Raw genomic sequence first — 20569 nt, 5'->3', positions numbered from 1 at the left:
CTGAAAATTTTAAATTCGAAATGGAATTAATCGGCATTGATAAGTCACGCTTTTCGAAAAAAATCGACCATAGAGGGTTTTGTTAAAAAAAACGCGGTTTTAACGTTGGCTATCAGTGTATATACCTATTCTGTCTACAAAATTGTGTGCAGATGGATTAGGCTTTTAGAAAAATAACTTCTACCTAAAAGTTGATCTTTACTACTGATGAAGACAAATATGCTACATAGCTTTTGAGCCTACCCTCTTACATATGGTACAGAGAACAAAACAAAAGACAATGCAAATTATTCATTTAATGCCAACTGTAATTGCAGGTCATGAAAAAAACACGAACTACAGTATAAGTAAGCAAGACATTGGGACAGAAAAGTGGGGCATGTACCATCAGCAACGAATGAAACGCGAACAAGTAAACTGAGATGCCGACAAAAAAAGACCCACATTTTAGTTCTTGGAAAGGAAATACAAGATAGGTTGCTTAACACCTCTGAAGAAGAGTCTTCGCGTCTTCGATGTTCAAGTAACCTGAGCCAGTATTGAGCTTCGCTTGCCTAAGAGCATCTTGTTTGGCTGTTCGCTGCCTAATTGTGATGCTCGCGTTTCATTTCTTGCTGATAGTACCGTGGGGTGTAACTTTAAAGGAAAACATAAAAGCAAAGCATGAAAAAGGTTCAAACCACGAAATAAGTTACAAGACTTAGGGGAAAAATGTTGTTGTGCCCAGTGTGGTGTAACCTTCACCGCAAACATGAAAACAAAGTATGAAAAAAAAATGCAAACCACGAATTAGCAGAACGAGACAGAGTGATAAAAAGCACAGTGAGGTGTAACATTTAAAAGAATGTACTCTAGGGCTGATCCCGCTTTACTTGAGCTTCCCATTTTTTGCTTCGCTCGGAGTCTCGGGGGAAGCGAAAACAGCGTAGACCTTTACGCGTTGACCCGGCGCACATTAGCACACAACAACCCGTCATGCTGCCTCGGTGGTCTTGAGAAGCTCCTCAATCATGCGGTAGAGCACTGTCAAACAAATAAAGCCACCAGCGATCGTCCGCAGCCACTGGGCCTCGAAAAACGGAAGCTCAGCTGCTTTCACTAAGCAACGGCGACCAGCCCGACCAACCGCTGTGATTAAAAATGGCGCCGCAGGGAGAGAGAGGCGGCGTTGGAGCAGTAAAAGGATGGCACCACCCTGAACGGCGGCGCTGGCATCGAGGCACCCTACTCATGATGATCAGGGTCCCTGTATGGTATGGAAGGGGCGCTGCTCATCGTACCGCTGCTCAACGGGAAACCGCTGCAGGCGCTGGTTTTAAAAGGAGCCACAGAGAGTGCGGCGCAGCGGCGTTGGCGTTGCGACGAAAGGCTGAGGCGGCTTGATGGAATCATGTTAGTCTTTTAGCTACAACGCAGAAACATTCCGAGAGAGGCATTGAAACCGCTTGGCGGAAATACGAAATCAGATGGCAAATGTAGTCAGTAATAAGTTATGATATTTTGGCTTGCGATTCAGTCATGTTTTCTAAGGAAAATTTGAGAATTAAATAAGGAAAGCATGGAAAACTACCCCGTGGCCGCCGCGGTGGGTCAGTGCTTATGGTGCTCGGCTGCTGACCCAAAGGACGCGGGTGCGATCCTGGCCACGGCGGTCGAAGTTCTATGGAAGCGAAATTGTAGAGGCCTGAGTGATGTGCGATGCCAGTGCGCGTTAAAGAACCCCAGCTGGTCAAAAATTTCCAGGGACTTTCACTACGGCGCCCCTCATAGCCCGAGTCGCTTTGGGACATTAAACCCCATAAACGGTGAACTATAAATTTCCCCGAGAAGGCATTTTTTCGAAATTACCAGGTGGCAACAGCTTTCAAGTCATAGCACTACTTTCTGGAGGATCAGCTGCGATCGTTACGTCAACTTGGTAAAGATTTTTCTTTGTACGCGGCAGCCTGCGGCAGTGATTGTTTAATCAGCGAAAACTGAACTCCATTCGCAAAGCTGCAGCGCCGAGCACAACCAGGCGCTAATAAAATTATGCAAAAATAAAAAAAAATCGCTTTAAGAAAAGGAGGCCAGATAAAACCGAAATCAAGTTCCCTTCACCATATGATCAAGGGTAGCCACCGCAGAGACCGAGCCAGAAGGCATGGTTTCATCTGCGCCGCGTTAGCGTCTCTTGTACCGGCGTTGCCGCTAACGGCCGCAGGAGAGGGCGATCAAACACATAAAGGCGTACGAACGAGCGTCTCCACGCGGGCGTTAGGTGTGTTTTGTTTCGTTTGTTGTTGCGCTAAGCTCGCGCATGAGATGCTTTGTCCTACTCGCGCGTGCAAAAGTGGTTGTGCTACAAAGCAGATTTCTTAGGACTGCAAATATACGAGTAAATACAGGCAAATAGACAAAAGTTTTGAAAAGTTAACTGGCTATCAATACAGAGTTTTAGTGTATATAGCCGCAGATAAATTCAATGTATCCTACATAAGCTATTCCTGTAAATAGGTGTAAATATGTGTAAATTTATCCACGTAAACTTCCCCTTCTTTTCTACAGCCTGTGCAGCGAAGTTCCTCAGCTCCACATAAACCAGCCTAAAATCTACCAGACTTCTCACAAAACATAAATCAATAGCCGCAATTAACCGGTGCCATTTTACTGCTTCTGCAGCGGACACCTCGTTAGCTGCGCGGACCACGCCATTTTCCCGCGCAAAACAATTTTTATTAACAATCGTGCCACGAAACGAACTGCCGTAAGAACATTCAACGCTTTGTTCGTCTGGCAAGGAACAGCAGTTATCGGCGCAAATATATCAGGCAGCGCCTCAAGTATGCCAGCCACTATCCTCAACTGATAAGCGGAAGGAACGCCTCAGCCCACCTCTGCAAACGGTGAGCAGAGCTGCCGCTCCAGCCGCTCCAGCTAGGAAAAAGCGCCGCGCCGCGGATGAAGCGAGAGCTACACAAGGAGGGGTAGGAAGCTAGAATCTGACAGACGCGTGGTTTAGGAGTAGGAGAGAGCTATCACCACCGCGCGCCCATGCGCATGCATGATGCAAGCAGTGCTACTATCTGGCTAGTGCCTCAGCGCGGCAACTAACTGAAATGAGGCGTAGCGACGGCTCCTATTGCGTAGCGGACGATGCGGCTGGCATTGTAAAAATAGAAGAGGCGCTGGCTAGCCTTAAATTTCCTCTCCGGAGTCTAGCACGCTGTAATGAAGCAAATTACCACATGATAAATTTAGTATCAACTTTTTCACATGTCTGTCTGTGGAATAAGCGTTTTCAGTTGTCAATGAGACTTTTTTTGTTACTCGCGTCTGAGGCAAGTTTATCTTAGGATTTTCTGCTGACTGCACACAATCGTGACCAACCTCCAGCTTATGCAGTCACGTCACGCGATTTAATGAATACCGTTGTCCGGTCTTCTCTTCCGCACGGTTTTTTAATGGCAGGAGAGATCATCCAAATTCGTAGAGCCCCACGGCGAGGGTGATGGCATTTTTGAAATTCCGAAAACTGATCGGGCTGGCTGCAAACCTCTATGCAATCAAGCGCCTATCGGTATCACGTTACTACTTGATCCATCTGCCTTCTGACATGCACCACTACGGTAACACTACGCCGCAAAAAGTGTCGCTTTACCTGATACAATGTTTTTAAAAATGTTTTGGTTGGCTTCCCTAAAACACCTGGTGTCTGCCCTATTTGTTGTCCTCATCGGCCATTATTTGATCAAACAAATGTTTCGAGAATATTACTTAGAAAGTAGTTTCAGGGAAGATCTAAGAATTTACGGGGAGGTAACATCCCGCATTGAGACACCGGATGTTAGGGACGCCTTTGTGAACTGTGTGGGACTTATTTAGAACATCTGGGGTTCTTTACCATGCGCTAACATGGCACAACACACAGACGTTTTTTTTTTTGTGTCAGGTCCAGCACAATATGGCCGCCGCGGCCGGGATCCAACCAGTCGCCTAACGCTTAAACTAGTGAGCCACCACAGCTGGTAAGTTGTGAAGAAATAATAGTTTTGTATCAAAAATAACACTAACGTTTTGCTTTCTTCTGTTGCTAAAAGTTTGGTGTATATTGTGTCGTTTTAACATTGGTTGCGGAGTAATGTATTTTTTTCCTATTACGGTTAATTTTTTGGTGGTTGTATTTTAGTCTAATTCTATAATTCGTCCGCGGAAGCATATAGTGGTTGGATTTCCTTTGCTATCCCCTCCAATTTGGTTCAAGTCAGAAATTTATTCAGAATCATAATTTTCCCTGCAAAAGCATGTGATTCAGTGCTTCTAGTAACTTCTACCTTCAAAATCATCTTTCCTTCAGTTCAGTAGCATTGCGCTTAATGGCGATCGTTGCAATGAGTCTGTTTATACAGGTTTTTTTTATTAAAAGCTCCACCATCTCAAAACTATTTGTCTGCTCTTTAGTATTGAATCAGTTATTCTGATTATAACGTGATATTACCAGTCTTTTTTCCGCGGTAATGATGCCCCTCTTTGCGAAGCACCCATATTCAGTGTCTATAAATAATCGAGCTTTTCTGTGTAAAGCATGTAGATTAACTGTTTCTTTATGAGCACTTAATTATATCCCGCCGTCGATAAGGTGGATTCATTGCAATATTCACTGCGCATATCTCGGCTGTGGCCTCCACTTCCATTTGCAAAAACTTTTGACCTGAAAAAGTGACATGCCGACGATAGAAATACGATCAAGCTGTACGACTGAATATACTGGGTGTGCAGTAATATTTTGGGTCCACTAATATTTTTAAAAATTGTTTTTGTGAGGTATGAACGCGGCTTTTGCGAAACAATAATACCAGTGTTATGGGGCATTAGTAAAAATGGGAATAATGTTCATTATTTAGCCAGCTAATTTCTATTATTAGCTTTCTAACTATTATTGGTGGCACATAGCGACAATTAGAGATTTGAAGCCGGTGTTTAGTAACACCCATAGAAGTTTGTATAATTTAGAAAACGCGATTGCCTTCGGCCCTGTGGCACGATAAATTTTTGCTACATAGTGTTAAAATACGTGCGCTTTCGAAGAGCACGCAAGAAAAGCAAGCACTGTATGCATTTATCTTCTCGAAACAGCCAAAATTTTGCCGAGCCGCAGCGTGAAGCGTAATCGCTTTTACCAAATTCTAAACAGCTGATATGGCTATTAATAATAACCGTATACACACCTCTAATTGCAGCCAAGTGTATAACTGCAACAATTAAAAAGTTACTTAACAGAAATTTGTTAAGTACTTAAGTAGTTAACATTATTCGCCTGATTTTTGATGTCGGCTAACGCACGTTCTGTTGATCCACAGAGGCCGGCTTCATGCCTCAAAAAGCGTATTTTTAAAAATGTTGGTTAATCTTCGCGTGAAACACCTGGTATAATTTAAAGTGTCGTATACACACTGCAATGTTTGCAGTATGTGGTGCAAAAAGCGCAAGATCTAAAATGCAGATTGGTAATGTACTTAGCGAATTTCATTTCGCTGTCTCTCCGCGTTCAACCAAAACTAACGTGTACTCTCTTGTCGTGGGGTCAAGATTTAAAAAAAGTAATAGAACTATTGAGCGAGTGGGATTTTGCTCTTTGTGACAGTTTTCTCATAGGCCACACCGTAAGACAGTTTTCTCATAGGCTTATGTGAAGACAAATTTTGTTCGCTCACATGCTATAGGAATTCCGCCATCACACGCACCAGGTACTGCACCAGACACTTCCTTTTATCGTGGCCAGTTGCGACCAAGAACAATTGCCCGAGTCAGTGACATTCTCGTAGAGCATCCACCTCGCATTCGGAAGGTGTTGGATTCAGTCTCCTGTGCCGCCGGATAGCCACCGGTTGTCAAATGGGCACAAGATTTTGCCGAGTTTGGTGCTTGGTACTTCTGGGGTACAATGCTTACAGAAGAGGCTGTGGTCACCTCACCCTTTCCTCGATGGAAAATCTATCCGCGAAGGACCTCAATGCACCCTGTGCTGTAAAGCCCTGCATGGTTTATTCTACGACTGCTGCCGATGCTGCTGTATACAATCATTTCAAGGCTCGACGAGAGTTGTGCGTTCTATCGATAGAACTACAAGCGGCGGTGTGTGCGTCTCGAGGGAGGGTGAGGCATCGTCGCGGAGACGCCGTGGGCATGAGGGGAGCTAGATCCTGAGGCTGCGGTACATACTTTCATTGCCGGGACGGAGGAGGTGGTTTGTCTTCACGGAGGGTTTTTACTATTATTATTATTTGCAAAGGAAAATTTGCCAGGCCGCCGCGGTGGCTCAGCGGCTATGGTGCTCGGCTGCTGACCCAAAAGACGCGGGTTCGATCCCGGCCGCGGCGGCTAGAATTTCTTTGGAGGAGAAATTCTAGAGGCCCGTGTACTGTGCGATGTCAGTGCACGTTAAAGAACCCCAGGTGGTCGAAAATTCCGGAGCCCTTCACTACGGCGTCTCTCATAGCCTTAGTCGCTTTGGGACGTTAAACCCCATAAACCAAACCAAACCAAAATTTGCCACACGCCATAAAAGGCCTTAGCAGTACAGCTCTGTGAAAGTAGTCTGTTGCGCGCTTGAGACGTGAGCACCAGAACTGTAAAATGGTAGGTGTGGCCAATGGACTGGTGACTATTTCTACGCACCCCTTCTCCGACACAAAGATAGACAAAGTATACAACTGATGCTCAATGAGCAGGAGAGGCCGTTCGGCTCGGGTGCATAGAGGCTTCGTTCGCGTTCGAACCGCATTGGCGGAACGGTACCACCTTTAGTAGGGTTCCAGGTGATTCGAAACTTGGCTTTGCCCGCTACGGCCTGCAGTGGGTTCTATAGAGACTCTTCCGAGAGCAGAACGCTGAAGAAATTCGGGGGCCAGGCCGGGCGACGCTTGTACTTATTTTTACCGACGTGTGTCCATCGGAGGGTATGAACATAAGCACAGTTATAGCTGCAAGGAAACGCCCTAGTGGATAATTTGCTTAAAATTTCGGATGTTCTAATCACTTTGGCTTCTTTACGGCGTGATTTTATACCCGTGTTGCGAAGTGACCCTAAGTGAGCGATTTTTTGAATCTTTTTTTTGTTTTCTCGGTCAGGGGTAGAGGTGACCTCTTTTAATACTTTATGCCGGTCCGAGCCAGCTGTTCCTGAACATGCCGCTGAACTTTTTTGTGTTTATTTGGCCAAGAGAAATCGACACTAGTGAACATGCGGCGCATATTGTATGTAGTTGAGCCTTATAAACGATATTTATTCTTATATACATATTGAGATCACGAAAGGCACCTGGTGTAAAAGAGAGCTGCTCAAGTAGGCCATGGATTGCAAAGAACGACTGAAACTTTTAATGCGAGAGCAATGTATAGCCATGAAGGTGTCATCAAAAAGTGTCCGCTAATTTTTTCTCCATGTTGTTGTCGTTCTATGAAGATATATGAAAAAGTTGGGCATCATTAGGTACTGGGTGAAAAAGACTTGCTAAATTACAAATTTTATTTACATAGAGCAATTAGTTAATTAATTAAGAACCAAAACACCCTTAGACGTCGCAATGGCCATGGACGTTGATATAGCACATGGTCTTCAGAATAGCCACGGCGGCGATATAATATGTGGACGTTTTGCTTTCACACTGCTTCAATGCGGGTCGCCGGGGCTGAAAACAAAAATAAAGAAATGAGAAACAAAAACAACAAAAACTACAAAAAAAAACAATGGAGAGAGAAAAAGAGGACAGGGGGGGAACGGATCGCGCATTTCCGCTGTTAAGCACACTGAACTGCAATCATGTAATTTTTTTATATACTACGTGCGAACAAACAAGGCTTACATTTAATGAGCACACATACCTAAAGCGTCCAATAGTAAGCATGCAGATGCCAGGCATAATAGTTTGAGCTAGTGGTAAATATGTGGGACCAGCCGACCTCTCGACCAGCCGCTTACCTGCAATAACCATGTCCTGTTTGCTTGCGGCAATCTAGGGATTGTCGTAAAGATGCAAGGTCTGCGATGGAAAACTGCTATCAGTCTAAAAATAACCATCCAGTAAGGCAGTAGAGCAATCACTAGTTATATATGCGACCGAATTATACGGTACATGTTTTGACGGTAAAAACTAAACTTTTATTCCCTTAATTAAAAGAACGGTATACTGGGAATTTATGGAAAAGAATTAGGAACAAGCATATTGACGAGAACAGTTCAGTACCACAGAAATACTGCCAGTGCAGGAGCTATCTACTATACTGTGGGGAACGCTATCTTTGTTCAAATATTTCTGAACAACTGCACAAAAAAATGCCATTTCTTTATATGGCATAATATTTTAAACTGCGGGGGCTTAAGAGCCGTATAAAACAGGAAATATTTATTAACCTAATGTATTAAATGAAGTAAGTAATACGCTTTAAAAAAAAGCGGAATATAAAATAATAACAGAAAAACGGAACTGACGCGAAACTTTTGGGAACATATTTGTTCTCATTTTTATTAATGAGCTGAGTGGGAAATAAGTTTTCATTCATTTTCAGATTGATTATTTTCAATTAAATTTGTATTACTTAATATAAATCAGTGCTTTATTTCATTGTTGAACAATGTTTCACCTCCTGCGTCATCTGTAAGAAGCACATTGCAGTTAGGTTTTCTACAATACTTTTATATCGAATTCATTTCGAACAAATTGTCATCTTTTGCAGTAAATGCGTATACTGGGACAACTGTTGTAGCCAACGTACCTCACATGCACTTGGACGCTGTTTCAAGTGGATTCCTTGTGCGACCAAGCTCTTCTTCAAATGTTTGACTTGTGAGACCAGTGTCATCTTTTTTTCCTGGGAAGTATGTAATACGTTGGAACATTTCGTCCATAACAACACTAGACGATATTGCATTACGACTACTAAGCTTGTCATTAGGCTAAATCTAATAAGCTGTCCTTTAATGAATCTGCTCTACACACATTCCCACAGTTCCCAGGGTTTACACACATTATGGTAAAAGGACACGACAGTTCTATATACCCTACCATTTTAATAAACTACCTGCTCAGATGTTTGGTTGTGATTCGTTGACGGCTGTGAAATCTGGACTGCAAGCGTGGTTTGAAAGTTTCAAAGAAAGGAAATACTGATTTGCTTTGTAATTTCTATCTTGTTTTTAAATTTGTGTTCCATTTATTAACTGCTGATTTTCTTTGCTTTACATAATTCTCAATCCCTAAATTTGTTGACTGAACTATATGTAATATTTCGACTTTGTGTTATTGCTTTTTTTTATTCTTCTTCTTCTTTTTCTCTATGGATTGTAAAGTGTGCACTTTCAGCGTTTTGTATTCACCGCATGCTGTTGTGACTTCCGTGGCCCGCCCACAAGCGCTTGCGCTTCTGCGGGCACACGCTATGTACTGTGTATATATATCTTGCAATAAAATTCCTGTATGTATGTATGTAAATGTTTGTCGCATCCAGAAACACAACGTTGAGACATTCGTATATGCTCGAAATATGTATGCTCTCAATGTACACAAGTTTTTTCTTGACTGCAACGATCTATAGCTGGTTGGGTTTTGAATAAAAAATTATTCTACTCGCAACCCAATCTTTGATTTGCTTTTCTCGCGCAAAGTATTGTCTTTGTTGCAGTATATACCAAGATGCCAGGAATGCACTGTACAATAAATAATGCTCGTAATATATCATTCCGACAAATTATTGCCACCGAAGTTCAGAATGCATTCTTTGCTATGTATCAACTTGCGCATTTTTTATTTTCCTATAGTAGGTTTGTATAGATTTCACCGCGGGAAGAGACCTGATATAAATCGCTACATATTCACGCAGGATTGCCCTTATATAAATCGCTACACATGCACGCATGATTGCCGGCCCACGTTTCCTAGAATCAATGCGTCTTCTCACGAACACCTTATCCATGCTTTCTAGAATCATTACGTCTTCTCACAAAAAAACTTATCCACAATGTGCCTCGGAACTTTTCTGACACTTCAATCTGAGTGCTTATCAAACCAATTCATTTAATGCTTAGACTTATAAAAAGTGTAATATTATTACCATGATATCAGTAATAGTCAAGAACTACTACTCCTGTAATCTGGTGTTTGGCTGCACCTGCACGATGTTCTCTGAAATTAGCGGTGTTGCAATTCGCATTGTTATAAAATGTCAAGTCCAAAATGTAAGCGTATTCTTATATCACACGGTCGGTGCTTTTCAGGCTGTTCACAAACAGAAGTACTTGAAGTTGAATTCGTGGTTGTGCTTTTGCAGTCGTACAACTAATGGCGTCTTTCACTCGAGTCACATCTTTTACTTAACCTATAAACTATTTGGTCTGTTTTACACACACAGACTGTTGTGATTATTAGCGTAATGAGTGAATATTGAGAATGCATTCAATAATAGCATTTACTCGCGAACTGTATCGTCCACACACAACCATTTAACTATCGAGCGTATAAACTCTCCCGACTCTTGAGCGTAGCCTTAGTATTGCTTTCAACTTGCATATTATTTGCTTTTCAGACCAGGTATTTGCACTGAGTGCAAAAAGCATCTAACAAAAAACGTCAGTTTTCTGCTCAAATGATTACCGAAGGAATGCATGTTGCTTCAAAATGTTGCAAGTAGTTAGGTTTCAAAATGATTCTAAAATACCACCGAGTTTGCTCTAAAACTGCGAACAGCGTTCCTCAAAATTATTTTTTTTCGCGCTTCATAAATTGCGTTGCTGATCCTAACGCATAGTACTTACTAACAAATGTATGTACCCTCTCCCGCTTAGACCGATTAGGTCTGCAGTATTCTGTAAATAAACAAATAAATAAATAACAACCTGCGGCCAATCTCTTTTCTCCTTTTCAACTGCGTAAAATAAGACGCTATTGGCATCTGCCTTTGATTATTTTGTTGGATATTACCATTGCAATCTTTGCTTCATAAGGTACGCTGTTCTCTTATATTGTAATGAAATAAAACAGCGCAAGGGACGGGACTAAACACGAAGGAGCAAAACACAGACACGGGCATGTTTCGTCCCGTCCCTTGAGCTGTTTTATTTCATTATGCAATACCAACTAGCCCGGCATCTTGCACTTGTGAACTATATTGCTAATGTTTAATTTCATCACAATCATGATCATCAGCCTTGCTATGCTTACTGCAGGAGGAAGGCTTCTCCCAAGTCTCTCTAATTTATCTAATCGTGCGAAAGCTGCTGCAAGCTCAATGCCGCAAAACGACTTAATCCCCTCCGCTTCCCTCCTCCTGCCCCCTCCTGCAAAGTTTGCTTTCTCTTGGAATCCTGACACTATCCCTACCAACCATCGGTTATCTTAACCTTCGCATTACATCAGCTGCCCATGGCTATTTCTTCTTGATTTAAGGTAAGATGTCAATCAATTTTTTTGGTTCCCTGACCCTGTGCGCCATCTTCCTGCCTCTTGACGTTACTGGCATAATTTTAACGCGGCAGCGTTAAGGGCCCCGTGTCGCAGACAAGACGGTATCGTCGTCGACGTCGGCGGCGTTGGCCGTGAGCAAGAAATCCCAGAAGCATTAATAAATCATTCCGGGTTGGAAATTGGTCGACTTGGTAAATCGATCGAGGGCCTCCGGAGACAGCCGAGAAGGAAATTGGTCGAGTTGGGGAATCGAAACAGGGCATACGGAGGGCCCCTACTGTGTCTCGTTGCGCTGTCCTATATTACCTCAAATTAAGTTGGACCCTTCTCGTTCAAACGCTTTGTTCTAAGAGCTTATGCATTTCCCATTGTCCATTTCGCGTCAGTTTGGTCTTCTGTCCTTTGTCGCTCAGATTTACCCGGCAGCTGGGTCGCTTTCAACAGGCGCTTGAAATCCGCGGTATATCTCCATGTCAAGTGAAGCAGCGCGACGGTACGGGGATGATACTATGTCTGGCCAACTCGCCTACCAGTTCATTTTCTACAGCTTTATATGTGAGTCTCCATTGGACTATTATTGACCGAAAGACGTGAAATGGGCAATGAAAAATAGTAAGCTTCCAGCGCGCGGCCTCAGGTCTATGAGTGCCTTCTGTAAAGAGGCGATGAATAGCATTGTCGAGACAGTGACAGTGCTCAACTGCTTACCCTTCTTTATTGAGCTTTTATTGCTGAAATTACAGGGGCACGTGGTGGCAACGTATCAGTATAAATATCTTACATTATGTTTGAATACTCGTCTATATTTACATCGTTATTCCATAATTCCTGCGCGAGTGCTGAGATTTCCACTTAGGGTGTCAAGCTAACTTCAACCGCGGTTTAAAAATAATCCCGGCACTTTTAAAACGACGCGATAAAATGTATTTTGTTCACTATTGTATGCAGCGAGTCTTACTCATCTTATATTGGGCTTAATTTCATAATTCGTCGAGATTAATTAACCTGTTTTTCAAGCAAGGAAGATAGGTGAACAATATCAAAAATAAAGTTCTGGAACGGCCCGGAAAATGTCCGACTGAACAGTTTCTTTCTACCTATTCCCTATCAGTTTTTTTTTTTGGTCACTGCAGATGCCCGCGAAATACAACAAAAATAGAACGTGACGCGTCCGCTTGCTTCCAGCGATTACAGTGCTCTGAAACCTCCACCGGCGGTGTAATTTACGCGAGCGCAAATGATAAGGGCTCTGTCTGCTTATTCCTATCACGAAAAGCCGCAAGGAAAGCATACCCCTGGCGTAAATTGCACAGCCAGCTGCAGCGTCGCCTCCTTGTCGCCTTTTTAGTGGCAGCACACCGGGCTAAATGATCTCTTGGCTCCCACATCCAACTTTTAGGAGCACTTCAAGCGCGGAGCGCGAGCGCGTATGTCGCGTGGTACATTTTAGTATTTCGCGGGCATCTGCAGTAAACGAAAAAAGCTAATACTTGAGTCATGGAAAGGTAGAAACTGTTTAATTTGACGCTTCGCTGACCGTTCTACAACTTTCTCATTGGAACCTTTCACCTGTCTTCGTGGCGTGCAATGTTGGTTTTCTTAATCTCAACAAATTATGCAATTATGCTGGATAAAAAAATAGCGTGACTTGCGGAATAAAATGCCAGTGACAAGCATTTCATCGCTTTGTCATAGAGCTCGTGGGGGTATTTTTAAACCTTGGCTTAAATTAGCTGGGACACCCAGTGTATAGGGGCTGCTTATATTTTGCGCATTTCTCTCTCACCTTATTATCGCGGGCTCGAACCCAGCCACGGCGGTCGCATTTCGATGGAGGCGAAATGCTAGAGGCCCATGTAATGTGTGATGTCAGTACACGTAAAAAAGCCCTAGGTGGTCGAAATTTCCGGCGTGCTTCACTGCGGCGTCGCTCACAGCATAAGTCGCTTTGGCGCGCTTAACGCTCATAAACCGTAAGCTGTAAACTTTACTGATAGTGTAATTATGGCGTATTGTCGAGCAACCATTACGACAGCGTGCTCTTTCGCGGTGTTTTTTGGAGCGTCAGGTCGCCGTGATTCTATGTGCTAATATCCGAGTGAATAATTTATAGACAACGAACAGTAAGCTGAGCAGTCTGAAATTTTTCCACTCCTTGACGTCCCCTTTTTTTAGGATTATGATGACGTCAGCCGTCTTTCAACATTCCGGTACGCTCAGGTAACAAGGCATTCCGTGCAGAAGAGGCTGCATTATCTAACAAAATCTCCCCACCGAAGTCCTCCTCCCCAGCTGCTCTCCATCTTTACATTGCTCCAAACGCATTCTTTACTTCCTGTTTTTTGACTGACAGGGTGCCCAAGTGTTCTGCACTAGTGCCTCTCTCATTAACGCTCTGATTACAATGGCTACTGTAGAGATTTGTGTAGAGCTCTCAGGCTGCTTTAAGTATCATGTCCATATTGTTAACGGCATTGCCCTGTTTGTCTCGTAGCACATACATCTGATTCTTGCATATGCGTAGTTTGGACTTGTCAGGTTTAAGCCATTTCCGTACTTAGGAACTTCCTCTATACTCGCGATATTAAAGTTCCTTATATCGGTTACTTTGTGTGTGTTGATTAGGTGTGATGGCACTGCCACTTTGATTCTATATGCAGTGTTAGAGGCTTTCGCGTTTTGGTGTTTCTTAATCAGCGCTATGGTCCCCTGTGTGAGCTTGCCGTTATCCGGTCTAAACATGCTACCACCTGCTTCTAAGCGTACGTTGTGCTATGTAGTGATGGCTGTGCGATTATCTGTCACTTTTGAACACTAAGGTTGCCGTCCTCGGTTAAAGCTGTAAATCTGGTCAACAGCGAGATCCCGTATTCCTCTAGTTTCTTTTTGCGGCTAACGCGTTGAAGATCTTTTGACTCAATACGTTACTCGGTTCCCTTCCCATGTCTAGCCTAAATAGAGACCTTCCACTCTTATAGTTGCTGCACTGCTCCAGATTCTGCAGAATGCTATGGTGAGCACATGGTGTGAAGTCTATTTCATTACTAATGCCGCCATTGGGACTCCTCCACACCAGCTTCATGTTATCCTCATTGCAGAAAAAGGTTTCATGATCCGTAAAATATTTCTCTCTGAGAATTGCCCTCTTCGATTCCTAGGACTTAGATTACAGTCGCCCACTGCCTTGTGTCTATAGCCAGCTTCTTGCCTGCCTTGGCATTCAAAACAACATCAGAGCAGTATACTGCAGTCTCACTTTACTCACTGCCGATTTCAGGTATTCATATAAACTTTCGACTGTCATGCCATGATGGCTGGAAGTACGAGAGTTGACCTGTAAAACATTCAGTTTGTACAACGTATTAAGCTTAATATCATAACTGCCTCCTTCTCGCTAACACTACAGCATTCCTCTGTGTTGTAACCTATATGCATATTTATGAAGAATTCCATGCTTTTTCCTCGTATGTAGTACGCTAATCCAGGATAGCATAGTACATGACCGCTCTTTAGCACTGTACACGACTCACCTGCCTTCTTAACCTCACTAAGCCCAATGAAATCCAATTTATTACCCTGTAGTTCTGGAACAGCACTGATACACTGGCCTCACTGGGTAAAGCTCGAATGTTAAACGTTGCCAGGCGCAGTTTCCAATGGCGGCTTTTCCGGAGGCAGAATTCTAAACACTCTCCGCTCTATCGCAGGTCTGACCTCAACTTGTGCAGTTCTCCACAGCCGCCAGGTATTGAGGGTCGAGGGTTTAATGTCGTGTTCATAAAAGAGGCTGTAGCTATATCTATTTGTGGTGAGAGAGCCCGTTTCCGCTTCTGGTCTCCAAGATCAGGCCGCACCCAACGCCTAGTTAAGCAATTTCTTCGACATTCTTCTTCTTCGGTTGGGCATTGCGTGGCCCAAAGATTCGAACCGCAAGTACTCTCGCACGTGAGATGGGTGCTCAACCTCTATGCCACCGCTGCAAGTGAGATATGTAGTGTTTTTTTTTTTTTGCGTGGTCCGCAATGTTTGCACTGTCCACATGTATTTAACTTGTAACAAAATTCAAAGCGCAAGAAAAGAGCACGGGCTTTCTTTGCATCCTTTATCGCTTTTTCAACTATCTGATGTAATGCCACTTAAAGGAAACGTTTATTCTTATAAATGCGAGCGCATTGATCATTTAGTGGGTGTGCTGCTTACGTGGGCAAAACAAAAATGCTTCCTACCCGACGAATAGTTTTAGAAACAGGACTAACTGCGCTCACCAGAAGCCACATTTGACAGTCGGCTTGTGGCGAGTCTGATTCATTCAAGTCCTCTAGGGGGTTAATCCTGTGGGCGACGGGAAGTTTTTCCTTGAGCGGAGCCAACATTAAATATAAAGAATTTTATTAACGAATGTGTTTTAATCAAACGCTTCTCAATACAAAATGTTGGCGCTGTTTTGCTGCCAGCACTCACTTCCGTAAGTACCCGTGTAACTAAAGTGGCTGTTTGGGCTTGTTGGTCAGTGATCATGGTTAAAGAATGCAGCGCGAAAAGACAAGGACAAACGAAGAAGTGGACAGGACAGCGCCAGTCCTGTCCACTTCTTCGTTTGTCCTTGTCTTTTCGCGCTGCATTCTTTAACCATTACCCATGTAAGGCTAGTTTCTTTACATAAATTTTTCCCGGGTGCTTTTGCATCTTTGGACATTGCATGAAGTAAATAATCGACCCTTGTTCGAATCCTTAAATGCGCAGACCAATTTCCTGCTATTCTTATTTGGGTTGACACCATCTATTGATTCTTTTTGAGAATTCTAATCGTGCATTTGCAGCTTCAGCAGGTAGTTGGTATCTGTTTCTCCAAATTTGAGCCAAACGTCCGCAAATAAGGCACATCCAATAGGTCGTTTCTTCACAAGAATCGCGCATTACATTGTTGGTGGGAATCGAAAATCTCTATTCTGTTTACTGGACTTTCTAGTGCAGTTCAGTCCACTGTAAACAAAGATGCTTTTTGAAATAAGTGTACATTAGAAATTACCCTGTTCGTCGCCCAAAATTAGATAACCGTCCAAACACGAAATTTTTAGCACCATAGACGATGCTGTCATAGCCAGTTCCTCTTGGACACTAATTTCACTTTGACATCATGTCCATACGGTTCACACCATAAGAAGCTCACGAAATTAAATCACCACAACTTCCGAATTGAGGTGATGACGGAGCCTTGTATGTGTGTCGAATATAATGCCACACCTGCGAAAATGGTACGCCTGGTCGGAGAACAGACAGAGACGACATACCTCATAACCTTCAAGGCGTTTCTTCAGATCCGCTACTGTAGCGACCATTATCTTAAAGTCTTCTTTTAAATCCTGAAAAAAATGGATTTTTTGGCATCACTATAAGACTTTTGTAGACAGTATTTTGCCTTCTGAACAGTTTCTATGCTGAATCGATACGTTTTCAACAAAATTTGATGGCATTTCATGTGCCTTGTCGCAAAAGATTATCTCCGAAAAAAAAAGTGATCCAGACTAGTGCTCTCTTCACAAACCTTCGTTCTTCTGGTTACTAGTACTAGAATGCTATTAATTGTAGCGTTGCGCAGATTTCAGGGGAGTGGAGTCTTTAGGAGAAAGGAGGGAAAAAATGTTTGGATTTATTGTCAAAAAATGCAATGCAAATGTTTATGCTGGAAAACCAATTACACTTTCTCAGTAATAAATTTTTGAAAACTAGGTGTCCGACCTCTCTAACCATGTCCCTAGAGTTTGCACGAGAAGAAGTGCGCGAACTTACGAGGTCTGTTAAAAAAGTAACCGACTTTATTTTTTTTGCGAACACCTGATGGATATGAGACAAGCGCGCTTGCATCAGGCGACCTTGAACCTTCATGCGCATGCATGAATTTTTTCCCGCCTGTCGATAGCGTCAGTCGCTGGGAAGCAGCGTTTGAGTGAGGCAGTGTGCAGTGCTCTCGTCGGTTTTTTATTGCAAGGAAAATGGCGGAGTGAAAGGAGCAGCGCTACTGCAACAAATTTTGCCATAAACTTGGCGACAGCCGAGTGGAAACCATTCGAAATATTCAGACGGCTTTCGGTGAAAATGCTATGAGCAGCACAGAGTTTAAGCAGTGTTACAATTGTTTTAAAGATGGCCGCACATCGGTGGAGAACGAGCCACGCTCCAATCGGCCATCAACATGCCAAAATGACCAGGTCATTGTCGAACTGAACGCTATGGTGATGCGAGACTGCCGCGTGACTATCCGAGAAATTGAGGAAGAGGTGGACATGAGCAATTTCTCCGAACATTCCATTATCACCGAAGATTTGGCCATGGAGAGAGTTGCGACGAAATTCGTGCCGAAGCTGCTCACGGTGGAGCAAAAGCAGCTTCGTGTTGAAGTCTCACAGGACATGCTGGATTCCACAAACAGTGACCCCGACTTCATCAACATCATAATCACTAGTGACGAGTCTTGGGTGTACAGGTACGACCCGGAAACCAGAACCCAGTCGTCAGAGTGGAAGCATTCCACGTCACCAAGACTTAAGAAGGCCCGCCAATTGCGCAGCAATGTGAAAGTGATGCTGACTGTTTCTTTGACACCCACTGTGTGGCAGACCACGAGTACGCACTCTACAGGGTCAAACAATGACCAAAGAGTACTACAGGGATGTCCTCCTTTGCCTACGTGATGCTGTGCGGCGCAAGAGCCCGGAGCTGAGGTCAACAGGAAATTGGCGCACCCATCGCGCCAATGCTCCTGCACATTCCTCGCACTCGAATCAGATTTTTTGGTGAAAAACCAGACTCCTGTAGTTCAACAGACTCCTTACTGTCCTGATATGGCCCCTGCGATTTCTGGCTGGTTCCCAAAATCAAAAGGCCATTGAAAGGAGCGCGATTTCAGACAAGGAAGAACATTATGGCTGCAACGACAGCTGAGCTAAACTCCATTCCGAAAAGGGCTTTTTCGGAATACTCCCCACAATGGCAGCACCGCTGGGAGAAGTGTGTGGAGTCCCAAGTAGACTACTTTAAAGATGACTAGGTTTGCAACGCTCCAGTTATGCAAGTTTTTTTTTCAACGGCCAAAGGTCGGATACTTTTCTAACAGACCTCGTAAATCAGCGCCGCTTCACGCTCGAGTAGTTGACGGCACTTCGACCTTCTCGATAGATGCGCCTCCTTTGACAGAACATTTGTACAACGTACCTCATAGCCTTCAAGGCGGTTCTTCAAATCCGTTAACTCGGCGGCCAGTGCCTTGCATTCTTCTTTCGAGTCCTGTTATAAAAAGGAAAGTTACATCCGTTATTTGAATTTTCTTGCCTGCACTAATCCTCGGTTTTCCGCTTTATCTTGAGTCTAATACGCGGTTGTCCATATTAGGTTCTGTTGGATATCCCCCTACAACACAGCATCCAAAAATTAAGCTAATAAAAATGGGGTTTCTATCACAGATTTTATGTTTTTTTTCCGCCCGGCGGCAACAGGAAGTTGGTAAATCTGTGTGGTGTTTTCTGGAAGTGGAGACCCCTGTGAGTACATTCTATTGAGACTTAAGACAAAAAACATTTTTCATTAAACCGCAAAAGCGTTTTTAGATGTTGCAGATACTGTAACAAAAAAACGTTTTTTAACACAAATATTCAAGCAAAATTGTCTTCTCTATTCCGACAATAAAATAATCGTCCGAACGCGAAACTTTTTCTGCACTGGAGGAACTCCGATTGCTGCTTTTCTCTTGTATACATGAAGAATCGCGCGGATATAAATCACAACTGGTTCCCGGTCGAGGGATTGAAGAAGTCATGCCTCTTGGCATGAAATCGCACCCACCGTTGCGAGAATGATGCAGCAGCTCTCAGTATACTTATGAACAACATACCTCGAATCCATTTAGACGCATCTTCAGTTCATCCTCATATGTTCATCCTCTGAACGCTGGCGACATTTATTGCAATGATTCTTGCAGCTGAAGTTTAAGCCTGGTAATGTTTATTACTGAAGACACTTTGTTTATTGTCATCCTTCATGAAAAAAAAAGCTGTGTGCTTGCACAGCGTTTCTTAGAAACCATGTGAGTAGTGCCTAAAGGCACTGCCTGCTTAGGTCGCGAACAATTCAACGCGAAAAAAAATTCATATTCCGGTAAAAAAGGATATTCGCCGTAGATTCTTGGTGTAACGGTTACTAAAGGCGCGGAGAGCAATGATGGTACGGTGAAAGTGGTTCGTTTACTATCAGCCAAAACCTTGTCCACATGCGATGACAAATGTGCCATTTAGTGAAAATGGATCATATTTACTTGTGTTAAAAAAAGGATCTGATAAATACAAATACATAGAATTGTTTCACCGTAGAATAATTCTAACCTGTCACAGCTAAACTGAAATATTTGATTTCATCAAACTTTGCCGTTGACGATTCTCATTAGAAAAGTGGTACTTGGAGTATGAAGAACGGCGAACAAAGGGAAGACAGTCTCTTTAACGAAGGTAAACATACGTGGATGATGCCTAGCACTGTATGCAGCAAAAAAATCTTTTAAGACATGCCCAGCACAAAACTCTATCCTCCTCACACCTTTGCCTTCGACCATGGAAATCACTATTTCCTGCCACGTACGCGCTGTTTGCATTGTAGTTCGGCGACGCGATTGTCGAGGATTCCTCACGGTGTGTCCCCGGTTCTTTGGTTCCCCCCTGCAATTAGAAGAAAAATATCGCCCATCACTATATTTATCTCCCGAAATTGTTGAAAGAAAAACAATCGTAAAAAAGTAGCGGTGGATTAACTATTTTACAGAGCATGGCCGAGTGATAGCTGTTGTAGCTAGTCTACCAAAGACGATTTGCTTTGGACTCCGCATAAATCTCAAGGCTTCTCAACGGTCAAATCAACGGAATGACTAATGTCGAATTAGGCTGGACATGGCTTGGTCCAAATCGAAGAAGGTCAAAATTTGCGGGGTGGTTAGTCCAATATTTTTTAGGAGTGGCATGAGTGAAATTTGGACATTACCATCTCGATATCCATAGCCAAATTAGACGGGATATTGATTTTGGCCGAAATCGACGGTCAAATTTTGGAGTGGGCCATATTTACGAGTGGCGTATGTCAAACTCGGC

At 43.3% G+C, this 20569-nt stretch overlaps 1 protein-coding gene across 6 annotated transcripts in view; it reads right to left on the bottom strand.

The window, feature by feature from the left end:
• Window positions 1–7336: 7336 nt before the first annotated feature.
• Window positions 7337–20569, bottom strand: part of LOC149324355 (uncharacterized) — a 62672-nt gene continuing 49439 nt past the window's right edge. For 4 of the 6 annotated variants that reach the window (XM_089565580.1, XM_089565584.1, XM_089565585.1 and 1 more), the window contains 5 exons: window positions 18651–18722; window positions 16730–16801; window positions 8755–8850; window positions 7961–8021; window positions 7337–7670 (listed from right to left, as the gene is read on the bottom strand). In XM_089565580.1, coding sequence (XP_089421706.1) covers window positions 7995–8021; window positions 8755–8850; window positions 16730–16801; window positions 18651–18722 — 267 coding nt within the window. In that variant the 3' untranslated portion in view covers window positions 7337–7670; window positions 7961–7994. Of the gene's footprint in view, window positions 7671–7960; window positions 8022–8754; window positions 8851–16728; window positions 16802–18650; window positions 18723–20066; window positions 20144–20569 lie in introns of those variants that run through there. The other 2 variants (XM_089565581.1, XM_089565582.1) reach the window with 2 other exon arrangements.

Source organism: Amblyomma mixtum, unplaced genomic scaffold, assembly GCF_055824585.1.
Source record: "Amblyomma mixtum isolate Tamu unplaced genomic scaffold, ASM5582458v1 scaffold_47, whole genome shotgun sequence".
Classification (NCBI taxonomy): domain Eukaryota; kingdom Metazoa; phylum Arthropoda; class Arachnida; order Ixodida; family Ixodidae; genus Amblyomma; species Amblyomma mixtum.
Note: the sequence above shows the minus strand (reverse complement) of the source record. Positions and strands in the feature narration are given on the sequence as shown.